The sequence below is a fragment of the Mytilus californianus genome, unplaced genomic scaffold (assembly GCF_021869535.1).
Source record: "Mytilus californianus isolate M0D057914Y unplaced genomic scaffold, xbMytCali1.0.p SCAF_11, whole genome shotgun sequence".
Lineage (NCBI taxonomy): Eukaryota > Metazoa > Mollusca > Bivalvia > Mytilida > Mytilidae > Mytilus > Mytilus californianus.
The window spans coordinates 38,246,460-38,266,952 of record NW_026262593.1 but is presented as its reverse complement, the minus strand read 5'-3'; the positions used below and the strand labels follow the sequence as shown (position 1 = coordinate 38,266,952).

Below are 20,493 nucleotides of genomic sequence, written 5' to 3'. Positions count from 1 at the left end.
AATCTTTAAATATTGCTATATTTATACCTCATATGGCAGAAATTACAAATTTTTGAACCGTTGCTAGGCAATATTTTTGTTGCTAGGTTGTTGCTAAGCATTTTTTAAACTGAAATTGAAGTGACTTTTCATTTGGAACTTCAAGTTATTGTTAAACAAACAATACTCTTTTGAATTATGCTAATTTGTAATGAGAAAGCAATGCATAGGTGATAATTTTGCTATTTAATAAAAACCGTTGCTAGGCAACCTTCTTTTCACCGGAACATAAAAAAAATCATAGTTTTGAATAGTTTCTATACTAAGGCTATCAATGATATATATATAAACTTATTCGGGAAGGGGGCCAAAAACGCCCCTTATCATACCTTGTCCTTTGTATTTTCTTGTAACTTTGTGTTCTATACTTTGATGTATGTATATTCATGTCTACCTTGGTATTTTGTATACTTAAACATAACATTTTTACACTTGAACAAGTTCTTATACCTCAAAGTCTAAAAAGCGTGCAAACTTAAGCTTTTGCTAAAAAAATGAACAAGATTATAATTAACTTACCTGTTAATATATGAAAATATGTTTATACATATTCCGTAAACATTTAAATTATCCAGAATGTCGAAGCATAACTATAGATGGCAAACACGCTAGATAAATTAACTAATACGAAAAATCATTAACGAATGGAAATGAACTACTCCGGTAAAAATGAAATCATTAATATTGTAATGTATTTATTCTTATTTCATTTTATTCCTGGATACCTTATTAACTAATAAAGCAGGGATACTTAGTGTAATCCTGTTCACTAGGTCAATTGTTAACAGCAATTGAGTGCAATAAAAATATATTAGTAAAAAAAGAAATCGTCAATTGTCCACCAATAGGATGTATTGCCCCTTGGAGATAATTTGAACCCAGTTTTGCTAATTTTGCAGAAATTATAACCGATAAAGCGGAACAGTGAATAGCAAAAATGTTCAGCACAAAAAGATCTACAAGTATAAAATGGGGAAATGATGAGATACATATAGCTGAATGTGTAGTCAAGAAAAAAAAACAGAAAAAAATAAAGTAACCATTTTTAGTTGATACATATTTCGCATGTTTTATAATAATGTCCGTAAATCATGTCGGAGTAGAGCAATTGTACAATATTTACAGAATATCTTTTAATAAAAGTAAATAATAATTTTTTTTTATCTAAAATACAAACAAAGCACAACGCATACTGAGGGAGGAGGCTTGCCGCAAACGGGCGTGTACAAGATAATTGCAAAAATGTGTCCTCGCACTTCAGATAGTAAATGTCTCACGATTACACAGTCAGAGCAATAGTTTTTGTTGTAGGTTTCCCATTTAATGCAATGGCTGATATTGTAATATAAATCGTCATCCCATTATACAATTTAACCTGGAGTGGGACATGCATCACGAGAAATTCATTTGTTGTCTCCTGCCACTGTACAATATCCGCCCCATTTAAAGCTGTCCCTACAGACACTTCATAGTACAAGGTAAATGCAGAGGTAAAATACGTTTCCCAGCTTATGGTTAAAGTTCTGTTCGTTTCATTTTCAGACATTGTGATGGACTTTGTTTCTAAATATAAATGATTCATTAATATATCCTGTATTCATTGAATGTAATTGTATTATAAACAAAACATCTTGAAATGAGGTCACGAGGAAAACTCTCAAAATTTGAAATAAAAAATAATGGTTGCCTTTATTTATCATTTTTCCATCGTTGAAGAGAAGTTGCGCTAACTCGTCTTTTTTTAACTTAGAAATGTTATAAGTATCAATTTCAATGGATGTCTCGTATCAAAAGTAAGTTACAACACCAAAAAGTGTGCTTACGTTGCTTTTAAAATTCGTTTAATTTGTAAACATGTAAAATCAATTCTTTAACGATACAAGGCTGATAATTAAATACATCAGACGGCCCCTACAAGCCCAAGTTGAAGAGCATCGAAAACCACGGAAATAAGAAGTTAAATTTCCAAACATTTTTATGAAATATTATAGTCTCGCATTGTTACTTGGTGATCACATATACAGATTAGCCATAAATGATAAATATTTTTCAGAAGAAATCAGGCCGTTATTTTTCTCTTTTGAATTGTTGGTACATCTTTTTTTAACTTGTTGAAGAATATTGTACGGCGGTCTATTGTTGTTTACATCTACTCCCTTTGCTTTCTGGTGTATAGTTGTTTCTTTGAAAGTCGTACCATATTTATGTTTATAAGCATTTATAAAATGAGGCGATTGACATACCTGATACTTTCGGAATTATAGTTGACACAGACATATTTGTTGATACAGGTTCACTGGATAGGAATGCATTATTTATTGCTGAAACTCTCACTTCAAAGTGTCCATCATGCAAGTCTAAACCAGTCATACTACAGTACATAACACCGTCATTATCATAAAGGATTGTCTTTGATAAAGACACCGGCTTTTTCTGGTTTTCGAATTCAACCTTGAATATAGCATGTTTTTTCTGAGATAATGTGAGGATGTTTATTCTTTTTTAAAGTTCTTTTTGTTAACAATATTATCTTGAATTTATTATTAATTTGTCTATAATTACATGTTTATCAGAACATTATGATGTTTGTGAAAAAATACGCTTTTTCAGTAACAATAAAAAATGGCATTATATGAGAAAGGTACACAAAATCTTTCGTTGAAATCAAGACAATGGTTTACGATGAGTTGCAGATGCAAGACTCCTCTTGTTGGTACGGAAACGTTTAGCGTACAAAAAAACTCTCAAATGAAAAGGTTAAAGAGTTGTTTCAAATGGAAGACTATGTGAATAAAATCATGTATACGGCTCCAAGCCTGTAATTAAATGTACGATGCCAAAACGTAAACCTTTAACTTAATATCCTATTAGTCGTATTCGTATTCAAAAAGAGCCGATGTAAAATGAATTCCGCTCACAATTTTATTTTTACAGATTAGTCGACTGTCAGAATGACGGACTTCATTTCTGGGTATATGAGCGATTGCTTCAATGCGCACGATAAATGTTTTTTTTTTGCAAAAAATTCGACAGGTGCACTCGGAACATAATGGAAAAGAAACCAAATACATAAAATGATAGGTAGTATCAATAACAAATGCAACTGTATATCTTGATGTCTCGTTTGACAAGAAAATAGGTTTTATGTTTAGCTGAGGTTTTCAAACAGAAGAAAGTATCCACTTACATGGAATGAATCTAAGTCTGATTTATCTTCAAAACCCATCCACTTCAGTCGCACAATAGAAGTGTTTCCATGGAAGTTTTGTTTACTTCTGTATTCCGTAATTGGTTGGTCCAAAATTTGAACTTGAGCATTCTGTATAGAAGGAGGACTGTTTGATATTGTTACTCCGTCTGACGATTTTTTGGTGTGTAAGCCTGCCTTATTGTGGCACCGTAATGTCACGTACACATTCCTCGATGCCAATAAACTATGGTCAAACACTTTAGATACAGATGAAAGGTCTGTCGGTATTCGGACAAACGCCTGGATCGCATTACCAAATTCACTAAAACCTGAAATAATGTTATTATATCAGCAAAAATTTGAAATCTTCAATATAAAAGTAGAAATCATGACGAAGAAGTGAATATTAGTCTAAATGTTTCATGTAATGTTTTACTCTATCTACATAAAACGCAAAACAAAAATCAATGACACTCCTGAAATGCAGGTCTCCGTAGATTTTATTTCTACGGTTTATGTCAAAACGATAATCAGGATTAGCTGGCAGAATTACAAGTTAAATGTATATTATATGGGAAGGTATAGAAATGCTACGTCTAACCTATGATATGCATTGGTATAATCGTATCACAATTGCCAGGCTATACTAAAAAACTTTAATGGCTTGGACAAAATTCAATTATACGAAAAATATTCTCTGAAGAATAAATGTTAGTGAACATCTGCGACGGAATTTATGCATCTAAAATAAAATCCCACAATGACCATCTCTGTTTCTGCTGATGTTAATTGGAGTAATTACGCCAATACTAGAAAACAATGAGAGAATGTTATACTAGTAATCAAACAGCTATTTTGTGTGTTATATTGTTGTTTTTTTTACAAATAATATGTCATTTTTTTTTTAAAACAGCAGTATGTCTTACCAACAGCCCATTCACAATGCGATAGTCCGGACTCTAAATCTTCAACCTTCCAGTTAGCAATGATTTCATCTGTTGTTTGACTGTCTATATCATATCCTATATGAAGTGACAAGAATAAGAATATTAGTTCTGATACAAAATTTCATTGACAATGCAGTTGTTAAAACCCTCTCAATGTTTCACTTGGTTTAACGAGAAACGTATATACATATTCATAGCACACAATTATATACAATAGCGTATGTCTTGTTCATAAATACTATTCAAATAACTCGAACTACTCATTGTCACATATAACTTTGATTATATTATATAAATAGGAGTATCAAAGATTTCATGTGCAATGTATACCTTGATAGGTCATCTCTTCAATATGTAACAACTGAAATACATTTTTTTCTGACTGATCAATTCATCACTAAAAATATTAACCTCATGTACGTGCACGATGATTTTAAACGAATTAAAAAAGTGTCATGAAATCACTATATCCTAGTCAAATTTTAAAGAATAAATAAACAGACATTTAGTTTTATTTACAGTCCACTATACATTTCAAATTATAATTCAATTTCATTGAAGATTGAAGAAAATCTGATGACAACGTTTTGAAAATATCCCCGATTAGAGCTCTTTCTTTTATATTTGACTAGATATCGCAAAGATTATAGATTTATAATGAGAATGTTTTCGAGTAACTGATATCAATTGTCCTGGTAGATTCAAACCCATAAGAAATAAATGCATATCAGAATTACTAAAATATTTGATAAAAAAAAGCGTTTCTCGTTGTGAAAATAACTATATGTCGTTAATTTGTTCCAAGCACGATTTATTTAATTTAACATAAGAAAACTAAAACATAATTGCTTTTGCTTTCACATTAGTTCTAGACAAAACTAAATATTAATATCGATAGTCATGATTTTTAAATACTCACCTCTACAAACAGATCAACTAGTAAAACAGTTTAGCTAATTGCTTTAACAAAAGATTGTTAGTTTGTGCAGTGAAATATAAATAATGCTTACCATTCAAATTGATATAGTAATAGGCCAAAGCCTTCTGGATAATAATTACAAGGTCTTTAGAAATTAGCATTTTTTCTGTAAGTATGCTTTGTAACTGATGAATTAATTCCCTCAGGTACTTACCAATTCCATCATAAACGAATTCTATATCAGGAGGTGTAAGATCAATAAAAAGGGCTTCTGCTGTGGCTACTGAAGACAATCCAGCACCATTGATGGCAACAACTGTTATGTGGACTTGAGAAGTATGTGCTAATGTAATATTATAATTGTAGGCGAATGTGTTTAGTCCAACACTTGTATATCTCTGTATTTCTGTGCTTCCTTCTTTGTAACCTATTAAATAATTAAATTATAATAAATAATACATAAAACAAATAGCATGCGTCACCGGAATACAGCACAGCACAGCACAGCACAGCATAGCACAGCATAGCACAGCACAGCACATGAGTATTCAAATTAAATATTTCAACATTGAAACACTATCAATTAGAACTAATATTAATTCATCTGATTAAGATAAATATACCTGTTGAACTGTTTTTATCTTTAGTCAAGGCTTTTTCTGATTTTACCCTTTTTATTTGCTAGTAGCTATCCAAATTCTTATTAAAAATACCGATATTATCCTGCTTCAGAAGATGAAAACAAACATAAAACAAGCAAAAAAACTTACCAATAGCCCAGAGATATTCAACAATAGGACTTTCCTCGTCAACAAATTGCCATGAGGCGTGTATTGATGACCATCCGTGTAGCCACACTGCGTGAGATAAAACGGGATAAGAATGTGTCCCACCATCAACAACTTCAACCTTAGAAAATTGAATGTTATCAAGTAAAATGCCTGTTGTGTCGTCCATGCTTCCAAATGTTATATTAACGTCTTTATTCTTTGCGGTAAAGTAAAAGGTTTGAGAATGCCAGGATACATCAATGTCAGAACCATGTTTGTCTTGCTTTTGGTACACAAGAAACACGTGTCTTTCATTTCCAAATTCAATATAACCTTCTTTTGTAGAAAGGACTGAATCTTCAAAGGGGACATGAGCAGTAAAAAAATTGACACTATAAGAGTTGTCTCTTTCTAAGTTAGATAATGTCTGCAAAACACTTCCTCTGAGAAAAAGAAATGATCGACCATCCATGGCAATAGATTTTGAAGAGCCCACTACGCAAATGCAATCGTTATCAGAAGAATTCCAGTGTTTTGGTTTTGAATATCCACAAATATAAGTAGTAGACATATTTAAAATGTCTACAAAATTATTATCACTGTCTTCAAATGAGGGATTCTTTATCATACTGTTTTCGGTAAACATTAACTGTACTGGTGTTGGCGGGGTTTCATCAATGACAACACCGTTAGATGTTGCAGTATCCGATACGTGACCAACAAAATCAACAGCATATACTTTACTAAAAATCTTTGTCCCTAAAAATGAAAAGGCATTATATTTTACCGAATCATTTATACATATAATCTTCTCAAGCTATTATACCTAGTATTGCACTAAAATGTATATGATTATCTTGAACTATGTTTTTATAAGATGAAAATATGAGTCAACATAAAAATATGATCAATTATTTTATAAATTTAAAGAATGTTACATTTTCATTTAAAGGGGTTCTATCTGAAATTGCTCAATTTATTTTGCAAGTATTGGTTACTGCAACGTATATATATTGTTGATATCTTCTGTGCTATTTTTTTTTAATAACTAAAGGCAGACACCCTCCTTGTGAATCAATTTCTCGTGAAAGAGAGTTTAACTGCTTTCTAGATCACAAAGTCGGCATGGAATACTAACAAAACTAAATCATGGTTATCTCTTGTAAATTTTACCTGAGCGTACTATAGAAGAGTTGATGGATTTTGATACTGATCTTTGAATACCAACATGTAGATAAGGCAGCACATCACAATCCCTTTCGGAGATTTCGGATTGCACGCACCAGTAATACTTCCTTATTCCGGAATCGTGGTCTCCAAAACCATTCCAGGAAGCACTTACAAAGTGTGAAGTGTTTTGAAAATCTATTGCTATGTGTCCTGTGGAAACAAATTATCAATATATTTGGTACATTGACAAGAAAGATATTTCTCACAGTATTAAAAAATTGTAAATTTCTCCAAAAAGTGAAAAATTGAAAAATATTTTCTTTTAATTTCAAGAAAAAAAATATTCATTAAGTTCGCTGGAGAACATAAAGATAATAGAACTTTTATTTGTACCGTTTCATTTTCATCAATTACTGAATGTTGTAATTGTACATGTGACCATTAAAAAACTCCTTTTCATGATAACTGAAACTTTTTGAGATATGAAATAATTGTTGTCTACTAAAATGCATTATCAGTCTATTTCTTTCATTTAACATGCAAAGATGTACAAACCTATGCCGTCATTTACAACTCCGCCCAAAGGTTTATCAACATCTACAGTGAACCCATCTGATGACAGTGTCATGTGCTGTCCAGCATAACTATAACCAACCACATTAGAATAATACCTAACACGGGGTAATAAAGGGACTCGGCTTATATTGACCGACGATACTGATCCTGGAATATCTATTTCCACTTTGTGTATGTCATGACCTAAAAGAATGTGCATGTTGGATATTATAACATTTATCACAATTGCGTGTAGCTATGTACCGTACTATAATAATCACAAAAATGCAAATTTTACAATTACTTTGAAAACAGATAGTGCAGTTTCGTGAAAATTGACCAGATGAGTGGTTTTTTTTCAACAACGTTATTAGAACCAATGTTTTTCCTAATTTAAAGAAATCGAATACATGATAGCTGTTTGTTACAAACACTTCTGTAAGATAATTGCAGTAAAGGAAGAGATGTAGCAAATATTATGAACAAAGAACACATCATATTATTTTGGATTATTAACCTTGATAGCCTTTTATTGAAAGATCCTTTTTGAAGATGTAATATATGCTTTTTTGTGCTTCTTTGTTAAATATTTGTTCGTTTTTTGTTGTGATTAAGATTGTGACACGGTGTTGACTGCTGTACCCCTATTTTACATTTTTACCTATTATGTCTGTTTGTTTTATTCACGCATCGTTGTCAATATAATGGAATTTGATGCGATTGTCATACAAGTGAGAGGTTTAGCGCTATAAAACCAGGTTCAATCCACCACTTTCTACATAAGAAAATGCCTGTACCTAGTCAGGAATATGACAGTTGTTGTCCATTCGTTTGATGTGTTTGTGCTTTTGATTTTGCCATTTGATTAGGGACTTTCCGTTTTGGATTTTCCTCGGAGTTCAGTATTTTTGTGATTTAACTTTTTCCTCTTCGTAAACATTTACTAAAGTTATGATACAAATCAAGAAAGGCAGACATTTACATATGAATCCTTCAATTGGTGGTATGCCAACTTCACCTGCATATGGGATATACAATTCCCAACTCATTCGGTATTCAAGAGCTTGCAGCTGCTGCTTAGACTTTGTAGAACGCCACCGGTGTCTTAACTCTCCAGGGTTATGTCAAAGAACGTTTCGTTCTTTTTCTAAAAGGGTTCACCGGAAGATTTCAATACCTTATTTCAAAATATTCAGTTTTAACTTCCCAAATAATACAAGAGTATACGTACTAGGTTGTTAATCATCCTTGTGTGCTTTGTCTATATGCCTTTATGTTTTTCTTTGTTAATATATTTGATTGTTTTTATAGTGATTAATTATAACACAATGTTGACTGCTGTACCCTTATTTTTTGACACTTTTATCTATAATGTTTGTTTGATTTGTTCACAAGTTGTTGTCAATGTGGTGCAATTTTATGCGACTTTCATACAAGTGACAAGTTTGGATGGTTATAAAACCGGGTTTAATCCACATTTTCAACATAAGAAAATGCCTGTATCAATCTGAGCGTCACTGATGAGTTTTATGTAGACGAAACGCGCGTCTGGTGTACTAAATTATAATCCTGGTACCTTTGATAACTATCAAGTCAGGAATATGACAGTTGTTATGCATTCGTTTGATGTGTTTGAGCTTTTGATTTTACCTTTTGAGTATGGACTTTCCTTTTATAATTTCAACCCTTCTGTATTTTTGATATTTTACTTTTTTTATCAATGTGAATACTGATTTATTTTTATTTCCGAAGATAAAGACATCCCCTCATCCCAAAATTAAGCAAAACGACAAACTGAAAAGGCTCGTAACGAATAATAGAAGTACAATGTACTAGTAAGTATAGAACATAACTATGTGAGTAAAAGAAGGTATATTTTTGTGAGGCTCCAAAAAATGAACAGATGTTTTCATGCCTTCTTCAACAAAATACAAGGTATTGTTTGACCATATTTAAAGTTCTTAATCTCCCACAAAGAGCTTCTATTTAGACCACATTGTTCTTTGTAGAAAATCAACAAAGTAACATTTAAGAACCTATTGTCGATGTTTTTCTCTCTCGCAGGACGGTGGCTTTTCAAGGTATTCCTTCTTCCTCCACTAATAAAATTGGTAACCCTGATATGATATTACCAACGATGAACGAAGTGGCGTAAGCGACCAACAAACTAACTTCGGATATGAACAATTGTATGGTGCAGTTAAACTGGTTCTTAACTCTGTGTTTTATTGTGTCCTCTTCCTTATTATGCCATTTTGAACACCGGTTGACTACTGTTGCCTAATTTTATCGATCAGTGGGGGTAAAAAAAAAGGATTTTAAAAAGAACGCATTTATTAATCAATTAAGACTATCAAACGCCAATGACGACTTACAAACAATTCATACTTTTCTAGACTATGAAAATTACACGGATAAACAGAACCATGTATCATTTTATTCTAATATTCGCTGTATCTCCAAAAAGTGGTACAAACGATTTTGAAAATAAAGATAATTCTTAACCAGTTGTGCTGTTCTATGAAAACTTGAAAATGTTGGAACCATTCAATTGAAGCAATCCATAAGTGTATAGATAATCGTTTTCAGCAATACGAATTTTTAGATTGAAACATAAAAAAAAGAAGATTGTAAGTAAATGCATTCCTCTTGAATTTGTGTATCTATCTTATAAATCAAATTAGATATAACAAATCAAAAACTAATATGGTTTCAGTTTGTGTTGTCAATAATAATAAGGTTCAATACATACCACCAGGGTAGGTACTCAAATAAACATGAAACTTTTCAATAACAGTGCTGGCCTTCAAAAATGCTTCATGCCATGAAATTGTAAATAGCCCGCCTCGTAGCATATAATCAATATCCTTCTTCCAGTGGCCTGGTAAATGTTCCATTACCTATATTTAATACTTACTTATTTAACATTATGTTTAAATATGAACCATTTTCAAAGTAAATTTGTTTTCAAAACCTAAATAGTTGAATTGGTCAGTAAGATATTAAGTTCAGCTGTACATTTATAATGAAACAAAAGAACAAAGGTATAATGTACCCAGATATTGCATATTATTGCGTATTAATTTAAGGCCAATGACTAAAAAAATGTTTCTGATTCTTTTAAATTCTTTTTAAAAGAGGGGCGAAAGACAAATACCCGACGGACAGTCAAACTCATAGATTGAAAATAAACTGACAACGCCATGACTGAAAATAAGAGGCTTTCAAGAGCCTGAATCGCTCACCTGTATTTCAGAGAAGATTTTTTAATGTTAGCAAACTTGATGAACAAATTGTGTAAAATTGTCTTTAAAGGGCAATAACTCCTTAAGGGGTCAATTGACAATTTTGGTCATATTAACTTTTTTGTAGATCTTACTTTGCTGAACATTATTGCTGCTTACAGTTTATATATATCTATAATAATATTCAAAATAATAACAAAAAACTGAAAAATTTTGTTAAAACTACCAATTCGGTGGCAGCAACCCAAAAATGGGTTGTTCGATTCGTTTGATAATTTCAGCGCCGATAGATCTTGACAAATTAAACAATTTTACCCCGTGTCACATTTGCTCTAAAAGATTTAGTTTTTGAGATATAAGCCAAAAACTGCATTTGACCCTTATGTTCTATTTTTAGCCATGGCGGCCATGTTTGTCGATGGATACAAACTTCGGATACAATTTATTAACAAGATACTCTAAGGAACATTTAGTTAAAGTTTGAAGGTAATTGGCCCAGTAGTTTCAGAGGAGAAGATTTTTAAATGTTGGCAAACTTGATGAACAAATTGGGTTAAATTGTCTTTAAAGGGCAATACCTCCTTAAGGGGTCAATTAACAATTATGGTCATTTAACTTTTTTGTAGATCTTACTTTGCTGAACATTATTGCTGCTTACAGTTTATATATATCTATAATAATATTCAAAATAATAACAAAATACTGCAAAATTTTGTTAAAACTACCAATTCGGTGGCAGCAACCCAACAATGGGTTGTTCGATTCGTCTGAAAATTTCAGAGCTGATTGATCTTGATCAATTGAGCAATTTTACCCCTATGGCAGATTTGCCCTAAAAGCTTTAGTTTTTGAGATATAAGCCAAAAACTGCATTTGACCCCTATGTTCTATTTTTAGCCATGGCGGCCATGTTTGTCGATGGATCAAAACTTTGGATACAATTTATAAACTACATACCCTAAGGAACATTTAGTTAAAAATTGAAGGTATTTGGCCCAGGAGTTTCAGAGGAGAAGATTTTTGAAATAGTTTACGACGACAGACGACGACAGACGACGACGACAGACGACGGACGACGACGGACGCCTAGTGATGGCATAAGCTCACATGGGGCCCCGCAGGGCCCCGGTGAGCTAAAAACGACAAACAAAAAAATAATAGAACATAACATAGAAAACTAAAGACTAAGCAACACGAACCTCAAATGTTCTACTAGAAATAAAGGAACAAGATCGCGAACTATGGTATTGTCCATATACTTTCTAATTCAAAGAGCATAACTTCATTGAAATAGTTGATCGGCGTTGTTAATCGAATTCTTCAAACGATCCTTTTGGTATATTTTTTTTTATAACAATCCTATAAAAATTGTTGGCTTGAGAGAGTTTAAAACGCAAATTTTCGTAATACCCATATACTAGTATTCAATGGCATACTAAATAATTGATCATAACTGACTTTTCAACACGTTTGAGAAATTTCTGATAAAACCTTTGAAACAAATTTCTTAAAAATCTAACGAGCATTTTTTACATGAGAGTGCTTTATATTATGATACAAGAGCCGATAGACAGACAGATAGACCACCTGAACTTCTATTTTCACTGTACCGCCTTTCGGGACGAAAAACCATACAGCCAAATCCGAATGACGAGGATGTAAGCATCTATAGGTCACATGTATTATAGTATCTCCTTATTCGTAAATTTATATGGTTTAGAATGACCTACTCAGTTCACCAAGTACGTGTATTGTATGGGTACTACTTAAACAATGTGTTAAGTAAGACATACAATTGAAATGTTGGTTTCTAGTGTAGTTTCGTAGACTCTTTAGTGACAGCGACATCAACATTTTTATTTCTAAATTTAAACAGTTGTTGAATTCCTTACCCCTACGCCAAATACGTTCGTTTTCGTCAGTGGTTTTGACATTACTGTTACACCATCAGATTTGAAATCAGCAAAAGTGTTGCTATCATACCATGCTCTAACAAAGAATGAGTACAGGTGGAAATCATTTAGAACTTTCCCTGAAAAATCGCGGCCATAAATAATTTATATTGCTTATGAGTGTTTTTGCGTGTTTGTGCTGTTTTTCTGTGACGTAGTGTTGTCATTTTAACAATATTTTTAAACATTGTCATATAAGCGAGAGGTTTGGCTAGCTATGAAACCAGGTTCAACCCAACATTTTTTCTTAAAATGTCCTGTAACAAGTCAGGAATATGGCATTTGTTATCAAATAGTTCATTTCTATGTATGAAGGCTTTTGTTATTGTTGCACTTGAGTGGTTCTGTAGTTCATTTGTTTCTCCATTGGTTTTAGTTGTTACTCGGATTTGTCGTCTCTCATTCGATTTATGACTTTTGAACACCGGTATACTAATGTTGCCTTTATTTACCACATTTATAAAGCGGTAAATTATAGACTGAACAGTCAGAGTCAACAACAAACGTCTTTTTTGAATTTGGTTCACAAGTGGCACAGCTGACTTTAAGGTAATAGTTCGTTATTAAAAGCAATAAGTAACCTTTAGCTGCTTAACTCCTCTTCATTTTGATTATGTTTGATAATTGTCTCTTTGGCACTCCTACCACATATTCATATTTTTATATAACTTTTACTGGGAGGAAATGCAACACTGATGATATTTTTTTTCACATTTTACTTTTATTAAATGTATGTGGCCTTTTGATTGATACCACCGTTTCAATGATATTTTTCTTATTTCGAATAGCCAATTCAGGTTATTTGGCACTTTTCTTACTTTTACATTTTCTTTAAAAATTAGATGAGGTCAAAAGTTCCTTTTTAGTTGAAATGAAAATATTGCAATGGGTATATAAGTCCTATGTGTAAACTCTTTACCATAACCATGTACTCATCAGCAGTTACACTATAACCAAACTAACATAGTAATTTGTTTGCAGACGATATGTCCAAAAAATTTATTCCGAACATACTTTGATAATAAATTTATAATGTAAAAGTTGTTTATTGGTAAAGAAAAATAGACATATACGAAATTTTTTAAACTGCAAAAAAGCAAAAAAATTGAATAATAGAAACGGGCCATTTTGTACATATACCAAAGGGAAACTTCGTGCAAAGCATGATTATTTATTGTTTTATTGTATTTAATAGAAAACTGGGATTTTTTGGCTAATAAAAATAAGATTTTTGTAGAATATCCATAGACTTGAATACAGAGATTTTCGTTATAAAATTATTAACATAGATTACTCACTTGTTTGTGCTAACGTTAATTTTTTACAAAAAGTTCTTAATAATCTTTACAATCCCAAAAACCTCACGCTAAGTCAGTAAAGTCGAGTGCACCCTAGAAGGTGTACTTGATTTGCTCCATATTTATATTTGTTTTAACCAATATCTTAATTTATAAACTTGTTTTAGGGAAATCAATGCTAGTACTGCATGCAATAATCCTCTATCTATCAAGCACCGAATTGTCAAATATTAGAGTACAAGAGGAAAAGCTGTGGATTTTCTATAAAATTTCCATATGTTTAGCATGGAATCAACACAAGGGTACATAATCATTAATAACGTTAATTTAAATTTACCTCGAGGCAAAGTGTAGATTGCATTATCTATCTGACCACAAGGATGCCAAACGTTTTCCACAGAGCTGTCAATTATTCCCTCCGGTTCATTTGACTCTGTTATTCCTACACTCCATTCATACCTGTGTCAGCATACAATTTATAGTAAATATATTTAATTTAAAACTAAAACAAAGGTACTCATTAACAATGTTAACTAGTGCATATAGTAAATTTGTTTATGCATCAGTGATTATGTATGAAAAGAAGCAAGCAAATACTTCAATGTGCCACGAAAAGAATAATAGCAAAATATAGATGTCATAGATACATGGGGTATGTCAAGGAGACACGCGTTTTATATTTGATCGAGGTGATCATAAGTCATTCAATAAAAATGTATGTACAATCAATTATATCAATGGCATATTTTCACTTTTACGTGTATGATGAATGCTTATTATCCGACCTTCATTTGCCGTGAAAATATACAAAAAATCCTTTTATTTTGTATGATTTGTATCAGGTTTTTAGATTAGAAAATGTAAATGGAGAATAGCAATTAGTTATAAATGTAATATAAATTTATATGCATATTTGATAGTCAAATAATCTATTTGCATCCACTTTTCATTACACATGACTCAAACAAATGGCCATTAATATTTGATCATTGAAAACGTTTTATACCTACCACTGTGGCAATAAACCCTGAATCTGAACAATTTTCCATCGTGCTGCTAGTGCGTCATGTGATGGCGTAAAACTAAAATCATCTGCTTCTAATTGTCGTATATCAGTCACATCATATATAGCAATTAAAGTGTTGGTGTTATCTGAAAATTTCTATAATCATTAAATTACTTTACACATTTTATTTACATATGACTTAAAATAAATATAAGGATTGATTCTTTTCAATCAATATATCCAGATGAATAACACAAATTTAAGATGAACTACAATTTTTTTAGTTACAAACTTTTGCACAAAATTAAATTTTAAAGAGACCATGTAGTGAAGGCAATCATAAGTTGTTAGTTTTACGGAGGATTTACTGGAAAACATTGCACTGATAACCATGAAACGTATAAAAAAAACTGTTTTTTGGTAAAAAATTAAATTACTACAGCAGAGGAAGGTTATTAGAAAACGTTTACTTAATATAAGGTGATTTGTCAAAAGTGAAGACAAACTTTCCTTTAGATAAAGGTTGCAGTGGTGGGTAAATTGAATGACCTTGTGTTTTTTTTTTTTTTTTTTTGTGTCACAGCGCAGACCAAAAAGGCCTTTAGTTGCAAATGCTCTCGCAACGATGTGTGCAGGTAAAACTGTATAGCTCCAGCAACGCATCATTATGTTTGTTTGTCTGTACTCTCTGAACTCTTTCGTTAGACTTTATGTAACTGTCATGATCATGTTTTTCAGTGGTTGTCTTTGGTTCATGTTTACGTAAATTGAATTCTATTCATTAGTTATGCCGTAGGTTTTCTCTTATTTGTATTATTGTGAAATGTATGAAAGTACCTATACCATAGATACAAAAACAATTTATGATTCAACATTCTAAAATGCTTTCTTACTATTTGTATTGTCTACACATGGCGTTCCTTTAATTGGACATCTTTGATCTTTTGGAGCACATACACAGTGTCCTCGACATGTGTTAGAAGAGCATCGTCTTATCAATTCAAGCGAACCACCAGGAATCAAACGAAATTGACCGTGAATCATGTCACTTTGAAGTCCAACCTAAATGAAATGAAAAACCAAGACCCAAGATGATTACATTTTTTTGTAGAAGATTGTTTATCATTACCAATTTATTTATCTCTACAGTAATAATTACCTTGTAATGCACCGACATTGCACGGGAAACATTTTGATGCGGCAAGGTAACACAGGAAGCCTTATATTAGATCATGATACGAACATTAATAAACCATTGTATCATTGTCGTTATTCAAGTTCAGACTTAAGTTATCATCACGCAAATACATAAACCAAGTATGACACATTAAGAATCGTCGAATTTGTCACAATTAATTTGAAAATACACATTTAAAAACCAAGTTTGAAATACATGTAATGTAATGCAAAATTAATGCAAGATTTGTACTGAAATAATGTTAGAACCATCTTAGTTATTGGGTTAGGTCTATTGATTGTAAAGTTGAGTACCATTAGCTTATCTGGTTTGTTGTTATGCGTACAAAAGTAATTTTATATTGAGAAGAATAGTGGCATCAATAATAATAAGAGTTCTTTTTAGTCAACATCCTCCGTGATCAGATTATTTGAAACAGCTAATTCAGAGCATGTTAGAATTAAAAAAAAAACCATTTCGATTAAATTGAAAGTATCATTAATTCATTCATTCATTAATTCATTCATTTATTCATTCATTCATTCATGCATGAATAGTCAGCATACGCCTACCCAGTCGATAAATCTGGCCTCGCTTCGTATGGATATCATCCGATTTCCACAGTTCATTTTTTTATCGTATTGTTTAGATTCAAAATAGATTTGAACAACGAAATGCATTTGTTGGCCAATATTGAATGTCTTACATTATTTAATGCCCAAATACTGATGAACACATAATTGTAGTCAGTTAATTTTGTTGTATCTACTTCAAAAGTCTGCACTTTACCCTCGTCTCCCTTGTCTACACCAGAACCATTGTGGTGAAATTTCTCTGGCTTATTTTCCTACAAACACACAAATTATTTAAGGTAGAGTCATGGTATATCGCCATCTTGGATTGCACAATCGCATTACAAAATAGGTCTAATTTTTTGCTCACATCTGCAAATTTGGAGACAGATTTGCAATTTATTGGTTAGACAGTTTATTTATATAAAGAAAACTTAGCGATTTATTGCATTTTTCAAAATGTTTAAATAAATTCCAAATATTTGTGTTTTCAGAATCAATTTTTCAAATTAGCCATTTAAGGGGAGATAACTCTTTTAGTAAAAACATATACTGGACGGATATGGAAATTTTGAATTATTTACTTGTAGCAAGAAAACAAGTTTGGTGACACTATTTTTTATTTTTATTTTCTTAAAACATATGATAAAACCTATCTTCTCATATTTTATTTCAAAATTCTATCTCATAGATTTCTTTTTACGAACAAAAATGTGTTTTTTCATGAACAATCTAAGCAGATTTGGGCAATTTTGAACGACTCATAGCTTGAAAAATAGCACGGTGACCCATACTTTTTATTATATTTTCGAAAAAAGCATAGTATAATCTTCATTTTGACAAAGTATAAGAAAATTCTATCCGAGGACATATATAACGATGATCTACTTTAAATTGATCGTAAATAAATCAATGCATGGTTTTTTTCGGTTTCATGAAATCCCGATAAAGTTACAAATATAAAATAATAGTATGCTTGTTTTAATGCTTGTACTAAGATAATTGAATATTTGATCTTTATAAAGTAGAGGTCAACAATGTCAGTTGTATGAAATAAAACGAATATAACATTACGTGAACAAATGCTTATCTAAAAATCTATCACGTATTTTAAACAAGAATCAACAAGTACACTTGCTAAGAATATATAATAGATTTAAGATTGATTGAATGATTGTTATGTTTTCAACGCCATTTTCAACACTATTGTGATATTTCGTTGCGGTCAGTTTTTTTTTGGTTGAGGAAGCCGGAGTGGCCGGAGAGAACCAACGACATTCGGTTGGAAAAAAATAGATTTAAGATGCATTCCAGAAATAACTTTGTAGCCTTTGAAATTGTAGGAAGTAATTTTGCAAGTAAAACCTAAAATGAGAAGCCTGTAAGCGCACTGTCAAAATATACTCTCAAATCTTGAAATTAAATTAAATCCAACAACTGCTTTAAAAATATCAGATATAGGATGCCAAAATACCCTACATAATATATGCATCAACATTCTATGATTCATTACTTTGTTTAAAAAAATAACTCAATATCATTATCGGTAACAATTTTGCTGCAACAGAATGATGCACATTAAAATCTTTTCAGACAGTAAACGTAAAATTTGTATAATAATTGAAAAGGATCTCAAGGTTTATTTAAAATTCATAAAATGACTTTCTGTACTCTAAATAGAATGATATTAGAAGGAAAATTAAAGGCATAATCTATGAAATTGATACTAAACGTACACTATTGAGATCGTCAAGCATATATCTACTACCAACTGATACCATATAGTAATCTATACCAGAATGAAGATCAGAAAAACCTATCCATGCCAGCCATAATTTAAATGTTGACCACTTCATCCACCAACCATCAACATGGCGATGTAGGCTAGCAGCGTGTTTCGTTTCGATAGCAAATGTTCCTTTAAAAAATATTGTTTGTGCAATTAAAGACTATAGGTTTCATTACGAGTGAGATAGGGATATCGCTTGATATAAACTCGATTTGTTTAATTCTTATATTATTATAAATGAACTAGTGATGTGATAAATATTTCATTTAATTTAAATATCGGTTGTAAGTTGGTATGAAGCGATATCCTATTCTCACGAGTTATTCATCTTATGTTTCTAATGGTAGACTTTCTCTTCGTGTTGAATAGAAATTCTGTAACTCGCTGATCTTTTGCACATAACATTATAGATTGTCCTGTTTCGGCGTCAAACTTATATATCATACATTTTAAGACTTTATATTCGCTTCAGAATGTAAAACAAATTAACAAAATGATTTTTAGGTGCAAAGTGTAAGAATCATGAATATAATTTAAGAAATCGCATAATTCCGTTGCATGATTTTAACCAATTAAAAACTGAGATCAAAAGAAACGCGTATTCATTATGAAAAAAATCAATCGACCGACAATTAGAGCATGTGAATCTCCCAAAAATATATTGATTGATTGAAATCAAGAAACACATATTTTTTTACCATAATTCAACTGCTGCTCAGACAAATTGATGTCAAGGTTTATTTAGTACTTGTCTTCATATTTTTTCATAGAAATAAACCATTTTTGGCAAAATTTATAAAATCTACAACTATTTTTTTCTGCCAATTTCCGGCAATCAATATCAAGAAAAATGAGATCATATGTATCGAAGAGGCATTAGGTTCAATTTAGACAATAACTAAAATATGACTCTATTAGTTATTAACATATATAAAAGGTGAATTGTAAATAATATTTCTCCACTAACAGTCCGTTCAGTTCAATTTTGTCAAAATAGGTTAAAACAATCGCTAATGTACAATTGGATTTCATTTGAAACCGTGTGTATGTGACTTTCAATTCGACCCATAGCTCGATATGGGTAACGCATGCTCAGAGCATTAGAGAATTAGAGCATGTGCTAATTAGATGACGTCAAGACTTATATTCACATAAAATGCTGATACGTTATAACTAATCCATTAATTGTTCATTTCTTTTGATATTTTTGTAATTTGAATATACATTTTGGTACGTTATAAATCAGATATGAGAAATTGATTCTAATTGATTAACATGAGTTTGACAGCTATACTCCCCTTAAAAGTATACATTTATTTGCATTATATTGTAAATAAAAATAAAGATATATATGATTTATGCCTCTGAGTCAAATGCCTAACGACAAACAATAAACAGTGAAAAATAAACTGACAATCATATAAAAACATATCATTTTGAATGATGTCACTATATTCATGAAGTTTCCCTTTTTCCATGCGAGAATTATCCATCTCAAACTCCACGACTAAGATGGGTTTTTCTAAGGTGAGTTCTCAGAATACAATGACGTCATAAGCAAACGTCATTGCCTTTGAAAATAGCGGTGAACAGAAAACAATTGACCTGCAAACACAAGAAAGTAAATCGGCTACAACTCTTCTCATGGCTATCGAGCTTCCGTGTAATTGTAGCCGAATTGTTTTTCGAACGATTGATAATTTATTTTACCTGTAATTGGCGGAGAGTTGTCGATGAAAATGCCATCTGATGTCTCCTTTACACATACTTTAGCCCCATTACATGCAATAACAGTAACAAAGTATACTCCCCCATCGTGTAGATCCAATCTTGTATAAGTAAAATCACGTACAATTCCATTTAG

General features: G+C 31.5%; 1 protein-coding gene across 1 annotated transcript in view; it reads right to left on the bottom strand.

Moving 5' to 3' along the window:
- Nucleotides 1–717: 717 nt before the first annotated feature.
- The window catches only part of LOC127720030 (uncharacterized), a 35,086-nt gene continuing 15,310 nt past the window's right edge, over nt 718–20,493 (bottom strand). The window contains exons 16-31 of the mRNA XM_052226442.1: nt 20,340–20,493; nt 18,577–18,758; nt 16,975–17,115; nt 15,985–16,153; nt 15,096–15,237; nt 14,423–14,544; nt 12,728–12,867; nt 10,343–10,490; nt 7,591–7,794; nt 7,039–7,245; nt 5,866–6,624; nt 5,310–5,522; nt 4,156–4,251; nt 3,227–3,558; nt 2,283–2,490; nt 718–1,602 (exon numbers count right to left, since the gene is read on the bottom strand). Of these exons, the coding sequence (XP_052082402.1) occupies nt 1,319–1,602; nt 2,283–2,490; nt 3,227–3,558; nt 4,156–4,251; nt 5,310–5,522; nt 5,866–6,624; nt 7,039–7,245; nt 7,591–7,794; nt 10,343–10,490; nt 12,728–12,867; nt 14,423–14,544; nt 15,096–15,237; nt 15,985–16,153; nt 16,975–17,115; nt 18,577–18,758; nt 20,340–20,493 (3,501 nt within the window). The 3' untranslated portion in view covers nt 718–1,318. The remainder of the gene's footprint in view (nt 1,603–2,282; nt 2,491–3,226; nt 3,559–4,155; nt 4,252–5,309; nt 5,523–5,865; nt 6,625–7,038; nt 7,246–7,590; nt 7,795–10,342; nt 10,491–12,727; nt 12,868–14,422; nt 14,545–15,095; nt 15,238–15,984; nt 16,154–16,974; nt 17,116–18,576; nt 18,759–20,339) is intronic.